General features: G+C 36.8%; 2 protein-coding genes across 2 annotated transcripts in view; both read right to left on the minus strand.

Moving 5' to 3' along the window:
- Window positions 1-328: 328 nt before the first annotated feature.
- Window positions 329-12531, minus strand: BBS5 (Bardet-Biedl syndrome 5). The gene is made up of 12 exons (XM_071747428.1): window positions 12396-12531; window positions 10720-10802; window positions 9859-9924; window positions 8340-8389; window positions 7558-7685; window positions 6562-6697; window positions 5477-5572; window positions 4942-5004; window positions 3982-4116; window positions 3791-3871; window positions 1978-2001; window positions 329-1867 (listed from the first exon to the last, which is right to left on the minus strand). The coding sequence occupies exons 1-12, from the start codon at window positions 12455-12457 to the stop codon at window positions 1766-1768; spliced, it is 1026 nt and encodes a 341-aa protein (XP_071603529.1). The 5' UTR covers window positions 12458-12531; the 3' UTR covers window positions 329-1765.
- Window positions 12532-13922: 1391 nt separating this feature from the next.
- The window catches only part of LOC139797236 (collagen alpha-1(XXVIII) chain-like), a 30983-nt gene continuing 27165 nt past the window's right edge, over window positions 13923-17740 (minus strand). The window contains exons 31-36 of the mRNA XM_071746219.1: window positions 17641-17677; window positions 16966-17523; window positions 16034-16272; window positions 15342-15432; window positions 15170-15259; window positions 13923-14134 (exon numbers count right to left, since the gene is read on the minus strand). Of these exons, the coding sequence (XP_071602320.1) occupies window positions 13923-14134; window positions 15170-15259; window positions 15342-15432; window positions 16034-16272; window positions 16966-17523; window positions 17641-17677 (1227 nt within the window). The remainder of the gene's footprint in view (window positions 14135-15169; window positions 15260-15341; window positions 15433-16033; window positions 16273-16965; window positions 17524-17640; window positions 17678-17740) is intronic.

The raw sequence follows: 17740 nt of genomic DNA on the forward strand, positions 1-17740 counted from the left end.
ACCCAAACAAAAAACCCCAAGAAACTAAAAAAAATCCTGAATTTGAACTACAAAACCCCCAAATTAGACAAGTAGTTTGAAAAGTTAATGTGAATTAAAAAAAATATGCGTATGTTGAAGGTTTTACAATTCAGACTGGGAACATTTAGATTTTTTATTAAAGGTGGTAACACAGATCCAAAACAAATATGAAATTTTAAACTGTTTCATGTACGTTGATGAACGACTGCATATTGCCTATATAAAGAACTCTTTTTATTCATACAGTAAAATCTTTTTTTTAATGTAAGGAAACAGAAGCAAAACACAACTGTCTGAATGTCAGATCTATAGTGAGGTATAACATTGTTGAACTTTATTGAAATATAGGTAGTATTTCATTAAAATATGTACTTTGAAAGGTTTTTTACAAACACCACAATTCATAACACAGTTACTTTACTACAACAGTCAGCTGCTAAAACAACAGCTGAGAGGAGAGCTCGTTTGACTTTTTCCACTTACAGAAAATAGCACAGAGGTCTTATCTCACTAGAAAACGTAACAGCTGCATCTTCCTTTAAAGAACAAATGACTCATTTCTCTCTAACACATAACATCATAAAGGTCTCATGACTCAGACAGAGAAGCTATTTATATGGGCATTTTTTGGTAGAACATTTCTTTAAAAAAGTGCTCCAGCCAACAAAAATTTTAAAAAGAAAGAAAAACTGTGAGGATATCTGAATTACACTTAAGAACCTGGAATGGTATGTGCTGAACATATAACAACAGTATGAGACATCAAAACTAGTATTTGGAACAGGAATGCTTTTATCAAAATCAGCAGTAACATCACTGCAATTAACACAGCCAATATGCCTAGATGCAAAATAATCTGCATATAATAGTTTTTCTGTGTTGCACAGCACCAAATAAGTTATAGAAATCTGCTTTACACATAATCATAATGGGAAAGTAAATATAAACTATATTTATATCCCTGTATAAATACAGGAATAGAATTATAGAATGGATAGGGTTGGAAGGGACCACACACTGCCTTATCACAAATGGTGGCCTCCATCTGGGCAGGAAGAGGAAGCTTCCTTTTCAGACATATTTCCAGGTAAAATGGCATTGGGTGGCTGGTCCTGGCAGCCAATCACAGGGCAGTATATAAACACACGGGCCATGAAGTTGGAAAAAAATGGTGGCTACTGGCCATAAAATGGTGGCTGAAACACCATGGCAGACCCTGTGTTGTTAGGGAAAGGATCTTCTGGGGGAAGCAGGATGGGGTGGCTGGTCCTGCCAACCACATGCTTGAAAACACCTGGGGTCTGTGTGCAAAACCCACTATCAGCAAATCACCAAGCAGTATGAAAGCAGGGGGTATGAAATTTTACATAATGGCAGCTGAAAAAAAATGACAGCTGACATGCGTGTAGTGGGGAAGGACTTCTGGGGTCCTCACACCCTGTGACCAGAGACAGGGCAGGACCTCTCAGGTGTGTGGAACCCATGGCTGCCAATATTCCACAGTGGTTGTTCTCCCACTACCTATAGGAACAATGTAATAGTTACAACACTTTTACACATAGTAGGGTTTTGAATAATTTTTCCTTCATGACCTATCCTGAGGGCATATTATCTGATATTTTCCTGCTCCTTAGTTCTTTCTCTGCTACTCTGGTATTTCTAAATTATCTTCTACAGATCTCACAAGCCCAGTAAAAACTGGAAACCTTTCCTAGCTTAGGAAACAAACTTGTGCTGTTTTAAGTCATGTCATTACTTCCCAGAGTCCCTGGAGTGTGAATCCATCCTTTAGTTTCTCTATTGCAAGTCCCAGTTCTTCTGAAAAAACAGGCTCCCCATCATGTTGCTTTTTTGAGTGTGGGAGATATGAAAGAAAACAAAGCAGAAAGTACTTTTTAATTTTGTTATCTCATTTTAACAACACAAATTGGATAGTGTGAAAAAAGATGTTCTTACCTTGTTTTCATCAGCAAAGTAAGCCTGTAATAAAATAAAATAAAAGAAGAACTTGTAACCATGAAAAAAAAAAAAAGCAGTCTAAACCAGAATCTGCTAGTAATTCCTTGGGTTCAAAACTGTTTAGCAAGATTTCTTCAACAAACCAGTCTGTGTGGTTTTAATTTTTGTTTTGTAAAAAAGATCAGTTTCTTCCTATGCTGAAATAATTTACAAAAGGATTCTAACAGGAGTTAGTGATTATGTTCTTTTTCATTAAATACCAGTATTTGAATTTTCCATCATAATAAACAAAGATTTTTAAATGGTAAAATTTTCTTGTTAAATTTTTTACACTGACAAATACTTTATAGGGAATAAAAGGCAAAATGACAGCATCCTAGCATATCTTCCCCGATGTGCAGCAGCATTTATTAATGAATTTCAAAAACTAACTTAAAATGCATAAGTAATATCAAAGTTCACTTAATAATCTAAGAAATGAACACAGAGTAACTGAGCAATTAACAAAACTTCTCTACTCTCAGGCAGAGATAGGGGAAAGAGATATGGTATTTCCCATTCTGTATGTGTGTATAAATCAAGTTGTTCAGGAAATCAGATCTCTGAAAACATCCACAGCTCTAGAAGTCTTTGGACAATCAGGCTCTAGATCTCCATATTTTCCCAGAAGAGGCTGATCCTCCTTCCACTGCCCTCCTGGACAGCTGAGTGGCAGCAAAAAAGGTGTTTACCTGCCCAGCTCTATCTCAGGCTCTACATGATTCTACAGAACAGCACAGAAGTTGTGAAATGTCAGGGAATATTGGTGTGGAGCCACACCATGGGTCCTGGACTTTATAGGTCTCCTGTAGCAACCACCTTGTAATAATTTACAGCTTCCAGTTTTGTTTCAAAACATGCAAACATAGTTATTTAATTCAGGTGACACAGGCACCAACATAGCAAACAGAATCTACCCTTAACACAAGTCTTCAACAGAGGTGAAGACTGAATAAAAACATTTAAAAAAAGGAAAAAAAAGTGAGGAAAAAGGAGGGAAGAAGATAAGAGCTCATCTGCATCAGCAACCGATAATAAAAGGAGTTGGAAGTAAGACTGGTGCTAGCACTGCTAATTACCAAATTTCAGACAAATTAAGAAAACATGTCAACTGTTGATGTTTCTAGTAGCACTTGAAAACATGTGCAGTCTCCCTGTCCAGTCAGTCATTCAGCGAAGCATTACTGGGCTGCACAGCAAATCTGGAAGTTCTTAGAAGGAAAGCCAAGCAACTAAATGCATTTAAAAACAAATTTTTCTGAAATACCAGGAGGCAGATACTAGCACCATTTTCTAAACTGCTACTGCCTGGAGTAAAAAGCTTGTCAGGAGTGACTCAAAATCATTGCTGGGTTTCTAAAAGTTTTCTTTCAAGTTTGAATCTTAGATGAATGTTAAGCATACAGATATCACCACCTATTAATGTGCTCCAAGAGAAGAAAGACTTGTTTTAATAGAATGTATTTGATTATATTACACTGATGGTTTTCAAGTTATTTCTGATCTTAAAATCAGTGTTGAGAAACTACACACAACTATTACTTTAAATATCTACTGCTATTTATTTTGAATACTTTTTTGTTCTTAAGTTAAAAATCCATATTTATAATAAAATCCTGGAGTAATCAGGATTTGGAATAAAAGGTGTGTATGTGTGTTTTAAACACAGAAATTCAGTTGTGGTTTATCTTTAATAGGGGATTACAGCTGTACACTGCTTACATTTGAAAAAAGAATTATTTATTTTTTAGTTTTCTGTGGAGCAGCTTACCACAAAAGCATCTGTTTGTTCAGATTCTATTTCCACATCATCTTGAACCTGCTCCACTGTAAGGTCCTCAAGAGCTTGAGGCTGCAAATTAGAACACTGAAGTGAGTAAACCCACATATCTGATATAATTTATTTTTATTACTGCTGTTAGTACAATACTGTATCTAATTTAAAACAAATGAGTGGTGTACCTTTTCTTCCATTTCATAATCCACTCCAAATATAGGGTTAGCTGAATAAACTCTGTGAAGTGAATTAATTTCTTTCACTGCCTCCTGTAGTTTCTCCACAGGCTCTATTTTAAAACCAAGTACATATCCTCCACTCTACATACAGAGAAAAGAGACAACATATATTTATTGGTGTTGCTTATTATTTTAAAAACTTATTATTTAAAAGACCTTGACAGGTATTTGCAGTTTAACAATAGCAAATTTCAGTTTGCTGGTAAAACATTACCTGTATTTTGGTATTGTCTTATTTTCATTCTAACACTTAAACCATGGATGAAATAAAAATAATGGCAAAGTTATTCTAACTGTTTGTCTATTATATAAATGGGGAACAAACTTCTTCCACAGAAAAACAAAGGCAGACAAGGTGGGGAGAAATTCAGAAGTAATTCTAATAATTTATTCCTAGCTACTAAGCAAATTTTTAGTCTTGTTAAATCTTGATATTATTAAAAAAGCTCTTAGAACCAGTAAATAAAGGTAGCTGAACTTTAAAAAAAACTAAAAATCATAACAGCATTTCTGACTATGGTCAAATTAAAGAAAAATAACTTTGTCTCCTAAAGCAACCCAGATACACAAGTAAAAAGTGGTCTTAAGTATAGAAGTAATTAGATTCCAAAGATGATCCGTCAGAAGACAGTAAGACACTCTTTTTTTACAGTTATTTTACTTTACTTGAACTTGTCATGCTGGCCTATTGCTGTTTCACTTAGAGAAATCATAATTAATATACTCATAATGACCTTAACATACATTTTCAGCAGTTCAAAGAGGTCTTATAAGTTGCTTTCAAAAGGTCACACAGGAGGAAAAATCAAAGTACCTTAAAAGTACCCCTGTAGCATTTCAAAATTAGGGAACTATTATACACAGAGATGTAACCAATTAAAAAAAAAGGCTATTAAAACTTCTTACCTGTTGAGAACTCTCTATCACAAGTGCCAAGCCAAACTTTGAGTCTCTTATTTTTATTGAACGCTAACGGTAAAAAGGTAAAAACTGTTAATTTTTTTTTTTTTAAACACTGTACTAATTACAGTTATTGATTCTGGAAGCTGAGCTACCAGCATTCCCTCCCATTTAACATTACAAATATAAACCCCCGAGCCTAAGGGAAAAGTGTTTTTATCAGAACAGTGGTAACAGTTCATTTCTGAACATTAGGTTCACAGATCATCAATCCCAGTGTATGTAGGTAGCATGAAGCCTTCTTGTGAATAGTTTGAAAATTGGAAATACAACTAACATTCAACATCTGTACCATGAAAGCCCCCAGTCCCCAATTAATCTCTGCAGAAAAATACCCAAACCACTCTGTGGTTGATGCTGGTAAGACTAACTTCCTTCCTGACTGTGGGACAAGAAATACTAATTTTCACGAGCTGGGAGTTTTAACTGAAAACTTGACCTTGCCATTTAATTTCTAAAATGGTTGTTTTAAGTTACTTACAATTTGTAGATATGGTATGCTGACATTAAAGCTGTCATTCATATTCGCATACCAAACTATTCTTACATTAGTAATAAAAAATGTTCCCAAATTTCCCTGTTAAAGAGAAGATATGTTAGAACTGTTACAAAGTACTGAGCCTTTTTTTCCAAATGTGATGATTACTACTAGCAATTTAAACACAAGCAGGATACAACTTCATATTTAATTCCGTAAAATTGAATTCAAGTAAAAAATCCCCACCAAAACCATTCAAAATGCTTCTACTGAATGCAAGGAAGCAAGATCCCATATTTAAAGGATACACCGACAGGTGAAAAATTGCTGGGAGCACCTATTACTGCAGCAAAGCAGGATCATATCACAGCACAGCAGACCTCATGGGAGTATATGAAGCCTCTGAGACTGTTCTTAACTGTACAGATCTGGAATAGGCATACAGTGTAATTATAATGGCATGTGAGTTAAACTTAGGCAATAGTGGAGATGTGTGCCAAGGGAATGTAGAGGAAAGAACTTTTTTGCTTGTCAGGATAGATCCTATTTCCATTCTAGACTAAAATTGCACTGACAGAATTAACAGCTCCCATTTTGTTTCATGGCATTGAGAAGTATTTTCAGTGCCCTGTAAAATTACAGAAATGTTTTTTATTTATTCCCTTAAGTTTGTTTTTTCTGTGCTTTAAGACACAGATTCGAATTACAGTATTTTTAATTTCCAGTAATCAAAAGACAACACAGTCTTAAACTATAGTGAAAGCTGCATGTAAACATACAAATATTCAGCAGAGCACATGGGAAACAACATGATAAAGAGCTTTATTCATAAATGTATCTTTTTAACAGGAACTGTGTATCTCATTCCTTGCATATTAACTGAGTCACATAGACTCCAGGTTGCCAAAAAGAGAATTTGTTGTACTGAGTAGCAAATATACGGGATCAGCTTCTCTGCAGCATCAGCTGACAAAATGAATCAACAGTAATTCCACTGAGGTTACACAAATACAGTAGTATAATTGTTAGATGAAAGCCAAAACATTTTAAATTTGCTGTAGTCAATGTAGTCTCATTTTTCACTATACCTGGTCACTTGATAAGTTCCAAATCCCATTGATTTTACTATATATTTTTTCTTGTGGCAATAGTCTCAGTTGCTTGTTTTGAATCAAAGCACTTCGCAACTTCAGATCACGATACATTTTAGAAGTTTCATAAGCTCTGCAAAAACCAAAAAATACATGTTGCTATTTCACTGTTTTCTATTACTTTTAATAGGGGTTTTTTCGCCCCAACATGAAATACCATATATTTCAAGCTTACAACCACACTGCAAAAGAAAAAAAAATGAGAGCACTATTAAAACTCATAAATGTAAACCATTATATTTCAGCTTTCCTTAATGAAGTCCTTAATTAAGTCCTTCAAACTTAAAAGGCTGGTATTTGTCATCTATTTTTTTTGCAGTATTTTTCATATGTATATTTTTTATTTTCCTTCAGATAAGCAATCAACTCCCAGCCTGTATTGCAAAGGATAATTTTCCTGGGTCCCATGTTACACGTAGTACAGACACCAAAAATTCTTTATTTTTCAGTGCTGGTTAAGGCACAAACATCCTATATATATATATATATATATATCAGGATTCCAAACCTGTGGTAATATATTATGCACACATTCGTTCCCACATTTAGGTGGGAAATATCCACTGTTTTGTAATCAATTGTAATTTTGACTGGATTTAACTCATTTCCATTACATGGTCCAAAATTATAGGAATTATAGACAGAAATTATAAAGAGAGAATGGACACAGAAATTAGTCCTTTTGTACTTTTATTTGCGTATAAACTGTGACCAGTGTCTGGTATTAATATACATTAATTTTCATTGTGCACAGTTACCTACTAGAATTTGTGACACTTCTTTCCCTTCCTTACAGAGATTGTTTTCTCCTCTTCTGGAAGTTTTCAATGTTAAATAGAGGCAGTTATGCACTCAGTCCATCAGCAGTAGTGATCCCACATATTTGATTCATTGAATTTTGTAAATGAACAAACACTATTTTAAGTATGCTACCTGTGTACAGCAATAACCGAAGTGAAGAGTCTGGGACTCCCAGGGACAACATTGGTGAATATGAATTCAAATCGTGTATTGTTACATTTAGTCAATATATACAGAGCTTCTGTCTGCCCTCGTAATTTCTGTAAGGGAAAAATGAAATTTAACATTTTGACAATGTAGTAGTTTAACTGTTCTAAATAGTATAGTATACCTGAATATATATGAGTATATATATCCTGATTCTATCCCTGATCTACTTTCTTCAACCAAACTCAAGGTTTTTTTGGAAACAAGCAGTTTCATCCAACAGTAGAACTAATGAAACCTGCTGCTGTACATTTACAATATCATGATAGAGATTTTTGGCTTTCTTACCATGTGGCTACCTAGGGAACCTACTTCATCTCCCTGCTACTTCTTTGCTGCAAGACAATCTCATGGCTTCAAGGTTGCAAGTAATTTGGGGTATCTATTTGAGAGCTTTCTTACACAAAGTTAGTGCTTCTACAGACCTTTGTTAAATTTAGACACAAGATAATATGTGCTTGACTTAGCTAGAGGGCAGAAGAATCACTAAGCAGTGATTAAATTAGTTTTACTGCCTTAGGAAACTGACTGAAAACACAATTCTATGGAAATGTAAAATTCCCTCACAGCCTTTAAACCTAAACTTCCATTACTGTTCCATTACTGTTCCTGCAAGTAAACTTTCAGACTATTGTTGATATAGTGCAACAAATATAAACAGTGAACTACAGCTTCTTTCTCTCTTAAAAAGTGGTTTTGGAACTTACTGAGTTGGCAGTTCTTGTAGTTATGTTTATAATGCAGTTGTAACCAACAGCTAAAAAAAGGGGAGAAAAAAAAGAAGTTTTGAGAACAAGAAAAAATAATAGTCAAAATTACAAAGTACAATATTGAATTCTGTGGCATGACTTTGGATGCTATTTGTGAATTACACATTGGGTTAATGGTCTGGGCTCTCATCACAAAATCAAAGGCTAATTTAAGGTCAAAAGGCCCTTGGGGGGTTGTCTGCTCCAGTGCTTTTCTCAAAGTAGCACCAAATCCATCTGGCTGCTCAGGAGACTGTCCAATTCAGTTTTGTGTATTTACAAAGAAGGATATTCCACAGCCACTCTGGGAGCAGATGCACTGTTTGACTGCTCCTAATATGCTCCTGATCAGAATTTTCCTTCTTTCTGATACAAAATAAGAACAGAAAAAAATCCCAGCTGTTCATCCTAGAGAAACTAGATGCAGTGACAGTCCTGCTACAGATACCAACAGTAGCCAGATACTACCTACAGAAACCAAGCAAGTTCCAAAAAAATCAAAAAAATCAAAGGAGAACTAGAATTTGCTTTGGGAAGATTCTGCTTTTCCAAAAACTCAGATGTGGTAGAAGTTATGTAGGTAAGAATATTCAGCCTTTATAGAATTAATACTTTTCAAGATACCAGAAAAAAACCAAAACTATTTCCTAGGTTGCTTATATTTTCTAAACCCAAAAGGAACGGCAATGGTCAAAAATAGCATCCAGTAAAATTTTCTTTTGTCAATATGCTCCCTTAATGGAGAAATAATACATTATCTTAAAAGCCAGAGAGTATTTTAATTGTATTATATGGACACAATTTTTTTTTTAATTTTATAAAAACATATGAAAGTAGCAGTATGCATGTGTACTCACTTGTATGTGCATGCATCTATGAGATAACAAATGCACAAGAGCAAGCAGGAAGAAGTCATACATTATGAATAGAACACAGATTTTCAATACTGACTGGCAATTGGGAGCTGAGCACTGGAAATAATTTGAGTGCAAAGTAAATGTCCCTGTTTCATTAAATTAAATATGAAAAGGCCTGCTAGTTACTCATACAGTTAAAATTAATAGCTTATTGAGAGCTTAAAAAATAGTAAATTTGGGAAGACAGATACTTGCAGTGAATAAAAACTGCAGGACAATGCAAAATAAACAGGTGATAACAAGAAGTACAAGTAACGCAAGGTGGGAAGAAACTCAGACTTGTTTTCTCTAGGAAATGAATGAATCCCATGCAGGCAAAATGACCAATATGTCTGAAGTACTCTTCAGCTTCTGAGAAATTAACATTGAATACTAATATTTTGCTGTAAATAACTGTTCACATATTACAAAGATATTCACTAGTAACAGATTCTTTCAGACTTTACAGAGCAACAGAACTATATTATTCTGTGCTGTAATCAATACTATCATGAAAGAATAGCATGCCACCACAAAGAAAACAAAAAATTTGCAGTTGTTTAACAGAAGATGATACTTACAGAGATTCACTCTGGGCAAAGACAACGAGCGCCAAATAATCCGCAAATTTGTCACAAGCAGCTTACCTGGAAATAAAGAGTGAAGATACTTTTAATCTGAAAAGCTTCCATTTAGTTAAATGTTCCATTCTGTGGTACATATTTACCTCTAGTTTTGAAACACCAGAATAGTCCTTCCCTTTGATAGGCACAGGACACCTCAACAGAAAAATCACTAAACACATTTTTTTATAGTTTTGAATGCTAAGAGAGAAAATCCAGCAAGGAACAAATGAAACAATCTCTTAACCAGAATTCCTCAAAATCAAACCAAGAACAGTTACTAATTTCATATGCACCTGCCTATGGTAATAATGTGGCCACACTCAGTGCAGAACTGTTCTGGGGAGGCAAAGAGGAAGGCAGCACATTAATAACCTCACCCCTTTATGTCACATGCAAATTTATGATTCTGTGTTCTGTACAGCAGAACATCCAACCCCAGACAGGGTCATCTCAGCATGCTGGCAGCTTCCTGCCTTTGTATACTATATATATATTCCTTACTAATTCAGTTTAAACCAGGTTAAGAAAAACTAAGCATGAAACAGGATTATAGCAAAAGATCACCAATATTTATAAATGGATTATTCCTACTAAGCTTTTGATTGTAAACAAATTCTAAGACAAGATTATAACCTTAATATAATTTTTAACAAGAAATCCTATTTGAAAACACTCCACGGGGAGACGGATTTGTGAAATAAGTAAGATCTATTTTCTCCAACAGAACATGGATACCTAGTTCAATGGAAACCAGACATGGCTTCCATGAACCTACAGAGGTTAAATATTAGAAAGTTTCCCTCATTATGCTGTTACCTCTGTCTCCATTGTTTCCTTTGGTATCTTCGACAGACTCTAGGCAGTCTATAAGGACCTCTCCAGGTCTCATTTTCATTTGTCTAAAAGAAAAAAAAACCACAATAGAGAAGTAGAATAGTTTATACCTGCAAAAGAAGGACATTTGTATTGCATCACTTTGTTTTCCTGTCTCCTTTTTTTCTCAGTGCATCACTTTGTTTTCCTTTCTCCTTTTTTGCTTAGTGCATCATACACTGAAAAACCCACATATGCACACATACACACAAATCAACGTTATATACCTGAAATTGTTACCTCTATGCAATAGTTAACACTACATCTAGCATGTGAAAAATATGAATGTCTTTACTGTTAAATATGTATCTATGTAGCAAGTGTGACCAAGCAAACTATATACCCAAACAGGAAGAAAGTGGGGGAAAATCAGAGGAAAAGTAAAAAAGCTGCATTCACATAATTTCTAATGGATAGCTTATTGCCTCTTGCTGTACTTTTAGGTCACAGGGAGTGGAAATATCAATGGAAAATGGAAATATCAATTTTCCCAAAAAGAAAACTTCTTGTTTTGTTTTTTTATTTATTTTTGTTTTGTTTTGGATTTTTTGTTTGTTTTTTGGTTGATTTAACTGGTTCTAACCACTTAATTACCTAACAGCATATGTAGTATGAAATTTTGCTGTCTTTTAATTGTATGGTGTAAAGCAGCCACAACCTTTCGTTGTATTTGCATGACAGAAACAAAGTACGTTAACCAGAGGGGGATTCCACGAGATAGTACTGGAGATCAGGACTGAGACACTACATATGGACTCAACAAGATATCATCAGAAAAGTAGATAAGGTATTAAACAGGAGGTAACAGGAGTGGTAACATCAGCACTGAAGAAAACACGGATGCAGGCTCTGACATTGCAGTTCTACATTGCAACTGCTTTGTTCTACAACGAAGAAAATCTTTGCTTAAACATCCAGTGTACAATTTCACTTTTCTAAAATTACTGCGGGCAGCGTGTCTGAGGGACGAGGGGTGCTCTCAGGAGGGGACACTGAGAAAGAGGGAGGTGAAGAGTGAGAATGCAACTTTCGGCTTCCACCCCCAAAATCATCACCCGTCAGCTGCCGAATCGTAGCTGCACACTGCAACAGCCATGCAGGGTCCTGCCACTGAAACCAGAGCAGAAGTTCTCTGTCTCGGGTAAGGCTGACGGTCGGACTTCATGGTCTCAGAGGCCTTTTACAACCTTAACTGTCCCGTGATTCCGTGAGGAAGCGCTGCCGCCTCCAGGCGTAACCCGAGCACCCTTCAGCCCGGGCCCCCCGGAGGCTGCGCAGCCCCCGCCCATCTCCGTGAGCTCGAGCTGCCAACACCACGGCACGGACACCGAGGCCGTACCTTCCCTTTTCCTTTTCTCATAGCCTTTCCCCTTCCCTTTCCTTTTCTCATTCCCTTTCCCATTCCTTTTCCCTTTTCCTTTCGCTTTTCCTTTTCCTCTCCTCCCCCGCACACGGACCCGACCCCACCTCCCCGCCCCTCCCTCCCTCCCTGCCGCCGGCCTTTTTTCGCCACCGCACTGGGAAGGCTCCCAGCATGCACCGCGTTACTGCTGGCCTGGCAGGCTCCGGAGGGGCCCGGGCATCCCGCATTTGGGAGGCGGGAGAGGTCAGGGACTCACTGCGGGGAGATGTCGAAGCGAACATCCCTGTCCTCCCACAGCACGTCCAGCACCCCGCTCATGGCTCCCGCCGCCGCCCCGCGCGCCGCTGTGGCAACCGGGGTGGTGTCTCGCGCTGCGGGCAGCAGCGATGCGGATTGGCTGCGGCCCTGCGCGTGGGCGGGGCGCCCGCCCTCCCCTCTGCTCCAGCCCCGCCCCCCCCCCTCCTGAGGCGCGGTCTGAGCGCGGCCTGGCCGGAGCGAGGGGTGAGGTGGGGGGGGGGGGGTCTTCTTTTCTGTTGACTTCTGCTGAAATTTAGCGTTTGTTCTGCAAAAAACCCGCACAACTCCAACCAAAAAGGATCACGGGGTTTCACTCGCAGGAGTGCCTAGTGTGAGGTGTTCAGCCTTATTAAGAGCTGTGGCAGAAATTAAGGTGCATCAGGACCGCATTACGCAAGAAGTGTGAGTTAGCCTTGATGTAAGTTTTCAGTCCTGTAAAGGTACCATTATCTCTTATCTATCCTGGCAGTAAAATCACAAATGTTTTATTAGATACAAGCTTTTAAGCATATAACAGGAAATACATCATATACAGGCAGACATAAATGTAAAAGGCAATGTGGCAGTGTTTGGCAATAAAGAATAAACTGTTGCATTTCATGTTTTGATCGCAACTCTTAAAAAGAAAGACATGAAAATACTAAATGCTTTTAAAAATCAGACATCTTTCAGAGAGAAACAGGTGTCAAGGAACACTTAAGACATGAACTAATTTAATTTAGTGATTCCAACTATTGGTATACTCATCCTCATATATATGGTATACTGATTGATATATAACTATGTGTTTGTGTTTTAACTGCATTTAAAATGTGTTTTGCTAGCTATAGCAACTGAGGAAAGCTTACACAAAAAAGGACCAAATACAACTGTGATGTGGTTGGGAAAGGTGGGTAACTGAGGCATCTCCCTGTCTTGTGAGGTGGAGAGCACGTAGGGCACAAGTTGATCCATGCACTGTATTTATCTGTATTGAGTGGTATTCTGCATGTAACTTCTTGGAAATACTAAGATAGGGTTTGTGGAACACTTTAACTTTAAAAAATGAAATCTTCATTGCAGAATCCATGCCATATATCAGATTTCTGTAACAGAAAAGACATTCTTAAATTTTATTAACTAAGGATTGCTTTCCAAAGCCATATATAATTCACAATAACGTATAGTTAATGTTTGTACAATGGTAACAGTTAAAGATCTCAGTGAAGGAGAAGCAATTACTATGGCAAATGTTATACTGGTCTTACTATACCTTAGGTAAAAGGAAATTTTGTTTTCTTGATAACTGCTGAAGAATTGTTATTTTGTTACATAAGGACATCATACCATGTATGCAAAAAGAATTAAAGTGTGCTTGCATATGTAGACTTTTTTAACTGGTGAGCATATGACTTCATAATTCTTTGAATTAGTGGGTTTGTTTTTACATCCATGCTGCATACTTGATAACAAAACCAAACAATCAATAGCTTCAACTTGCTTGTCATTAATATACAGGGAAACTCCTACCTCCAGAAAAAAACACACAAGCCTCTCTACATTCCTCTTCACTCTCAAAGCGGTTTGCGTTCCCATCGCAGCCACCATACCAAAACTGAGCACAAGCATTGGCTTGCTTATCATAATACCATTTAATCATATAAACACGACATGGCCCTTGATCCAGCCTTAACTTGCACCGAAGGTCCAGGATACTTTCTAAAATGAAAAAAAAGAGGAATGGAAATGATTCAGCAATAGTATTGCACAGACTTTAACTTTTTAACTAGTTCTATTTTTTCTGCTAATGCTGTACTCCGGTTTAAGATTCACTTTTCTTTCTAAAAGGTATTACAATAGTGAGAATATAAACTTGAGTCTTTCTTTTGTAAGATGTTTGTGCTACGTACTAATAACATGGTAGAAATAGTTTGAATGTAAAGCTTGTTGGTCTAATAATTCCTATAGATAATGCAGTTGAGGACTGTGACATACGAATCTAGTTGCAGTCACTTTAATAATGCCATGAGGTAGAAAATACTTTTACTTCATGTTCAGAGGTGGAATCAGTCTTTTGCAGCTAGGATCTTGATGCTTTTAAAAAAAGGTATTGCCAGAGGCAGAATAATAGTCATGCCAATGTTCCCTGGAAGTTGGGGAACATGTTTCTGTTCCTCCCATCATAATATGCGATTATTGGAACTGAAAATTGTGAGTCCCCCAAATGATGAACAGAATACATTTGGACATTTCATATTAAAAGAATCAATACTTTGACCAGTAAACTAACTACTGCACTTTCTTTCAAATTACTAAGTACCATTTTCCCTATTTTTCCTCCAAAGGAGTAATCTATTTTTACTGTCCAAAACTGACGTCATTATTTCCTCTGTCTTTAATGAAGCCTCTCATCTTCATAGAATGTCCTATCTTGGCTAACGAATTACCTGCTCACTGGCCCACCTCAGCTTTCACTTTTTGATGCCATTTATGAGCTCTGTCTCAGGTTATAGCTGACTTTGCTTTTGCTCTAAGTGGAGTGGTGGGATTTTGAATTTTGAAGAGAAAAAATGGTGAAAAGGCTGGAAAAGAACTGTGGCTCTGTTACAATATCCTGAAACAGATTTTCTTGCACAGCATAGGCTGACAAAATCTTCAGAGAGTGAAACAAAATTATTCTGACTTAAAGTCTTATGAAATATTAGTGTCAGGATAAGAAGAAGCAAAAATGAAAATATAATTATGATCTGTAACCTGATATTGGTGTGAACTCTGCAGCTGAAAGGGAGGAAGTCATCACTTTATCTGGTGATGGTGGTTTAGATGGCAGTAATGGTACCACAGCTGCAGATGAAAAGAAACAGAATGAGGCACTGATTTTTTGATCAGCCAAAAATGAAGATGAAGTGAATGATGGTAAAAATACCTCCAGTATCCTCTGTTATCAAGGATAACTCTTCCTCCTCCTCTTGTTCCTCTTCATAGGCTTCATATACTGTCATAGGAGGTACTTCGGTCTGAAAGAAGCATTTAACTTTTTTTCTCTTCAGATATTGTGAAGTGTCTCAGAAAGAACAAGCCCTTCATCACTTAGAGGTTTTCTAATGTTTTCCCTTCCCGTTTACCCTGATTTCAGTGCTAAGAATCAAGATTTTAACTTCACCTAGTTGGTTTACCAGAAGGGTTGTCAGTTGTAAACCTAGTATATATTTTTTTCCATTGACCTTTACTGGACTTTATAAATAAACTTAAAAATATAGAGTACAACTGAGTTTAATTAATATCCTTAGACTTAATTATTACAGTGCACTTGCATTTGAGTAATGTTTCACACTGTGGCACAAATATTTCTGTATTAAACATAGGATCTGTAATCCTTGTAATGCTATCAGAAATAAATTATAGCCATTGGATAATATAGCCATCCCATTGCATTGGATGCAACATCAGAACTCTTGCTTGGAACAACCAGCTCTGAGCATACAGTTAAAGGAGCTGTCAGAGTTGCTGCCATGTAGATGAGTAGGGGGGAAAATTACATACTACATCAGACAAAAGAGAAGGATAAGTATACACATATAAAACTTCTGCCCATTAAAGCCTGCTGAATTTTCTTACTGGAGCTAATGGTTGAGGATCTCCAAGACTCAGAGGACTCTCTACTGTAGATACTCCGGGTGTCTGTGCTGAAAGTGATTGTCTGTTAATGTTGTTGTCCTGGAGAATGTAATGTAAAGAACTTGCAGATACTGGATGGTAAGATGGTCCACTTATGCTTGCACCATTTCCATTACGGTTGTATATTAAGGTACCATGTTCATCTTCACAAAATTGGTTGACTAATTTGGACTCCAGGGCTGTTTAAACACAAAAAAAGAAAAGTAAGAAACTCAATATACTGAGAAATTCAAAGTGTTTTTGATTATTTATAAACCCACTTTTTTATTCTTTATTTAAATTATTTATATACATAAATAGAGATTGTTATATACGTAAATACTACACAAGTAATCCGGTGCTCCTCTGGGTTATTTATATGCATCTAAGAAGATTATTCCAGGCTCTTTGGACTATGGCATTTATTTATCACAAATTTGCCAGACCGAAGTTCTCTACATGGTTCAAAATACAATTAACTCATCTAAAGGTATGCATCTGAGCTTAGTAACTGCTAGTTGGTAGTGGGAAATTAACTGCTTACCTTGCTCATGTGAATAAGTGATGAAGTTACTAAGTAGAAACCCCAGTGATTTCCTGGTTTCCAGTCCAGCAGATTTACATTGCATGAGCACTTACTCAGCTTAGAAATCTAGTTCTAAACACCTGTCTTCCTATCCTGTAGATGACATCCCCTGTTGTTTTTGCATTGCTCTATAACTTAAGAGAAGGGACTCTGTATCTCTAGATTCCTATTACTTTGCACCTTGTATGTAGTCCTGATCAGCATCAAACCATAACATATGCACAAAGATAATGCTTCCTTCCCCATCCCTCCCCATGCTGAGAAGCATCTGGTACAATGCAGAATAAAAAAGCTTCAGTGAACGCACCTGGAAGGGTATTAAAGTCATCAATGAGATACATGTGTTCTCTGTCTGGATCTGAAGCAATCAGATTTAGTTCACGCACAAACTCAAACTGCGTTGGATCTGAAGTATTTACAATTCCTATTGCATACATTTCGATGTTGGCTGCCTGGGCCTCTCGGACAGCAATGCTGAGTTTTACAGCTTCTCTCTTGTCTGCTTGCCCATCTGTCAGCACTATGGCCACTTTACGCACTCCTGTTCGAGCACCAAAAAATCCTTCCTGGGTGGCTTTACGGATAGCAGTTCCTGTGTAAGTGCCTTCTCCCATGTATTGCATTTTTCTAATTGCTTGCTTAACATCCTGTTGGGTTGTGTACTTGTTGAGACCAAATTCTAGCCGAACTTCTAAACTATATAACACAAGGCCAATTCTGGTGGCATTTCTGCCTACAGTTACTCTGTCTATTAAAGCAGTTACAAAGTCCTTTATAATCTCAAAATTCTCTGGTCCTACACTTTCAGAGCTGTCAATCACAAACACAAGCTCCATAGGAATTTCCTTACATTTAATACCGCAGCCTGCAAAGGAAAAATATAAGAACAGATCATGATGACTTGACTTGGTATACATTTGGAAAGAAGAATGTAATGAAGAAAAAAATAGAATATGAAATTAAAGATTTCCTGAGTACTCACCACATATCTCTTTAATTAATCTAATTATATCTTCTCTCTGGATATGCAAAAATTAAATATATTTTACAATTTGCCTCTTTCACATATAATATTGACACTA

This window comes from Heliangelus exortis, chromosome 6 (genome assembly GCF_036169615.1).
Source record: "Heliangelus exortis chromosome 6, bHelExo1.hap1, whole genome shotgun sequence".
NCBI classification, from domain to species: domain Eukaryota; kingdom Metazoa; phylum Chordata; class Aves; order Apodiformes; family Trochilidae; genus Heliangelus; species Heliangelus exortis.

What these genes read in the sequence shown, in the direction of transcription:
- BBS5 (XM_071747428.1), bottom strand. Translation starts at nt 12,457, where the DNA reads ATGAGCGGGGTGCTGGACGTGCTGTGGGAGGACAGGGATGTTCGCTTC. An exon ending in CGCTTCGACATCTCCCCGCA is followed by an intron (nt 10,803 to 12,395) that starts GTGAGTCCCTGA and finishes TTTTTCTTTTAG; the next exon opens with ACAAATGAAAATGAGACCTG. An exon ending in ATTATGAAATGGAAGAAAAG is followed by an intron (nt 3,872 to 3,981) that starts GTACACCACTCA and finishes TCTAATTTGCAG; the next exon opens with CCTCAAGCTCTTGAGGACCT.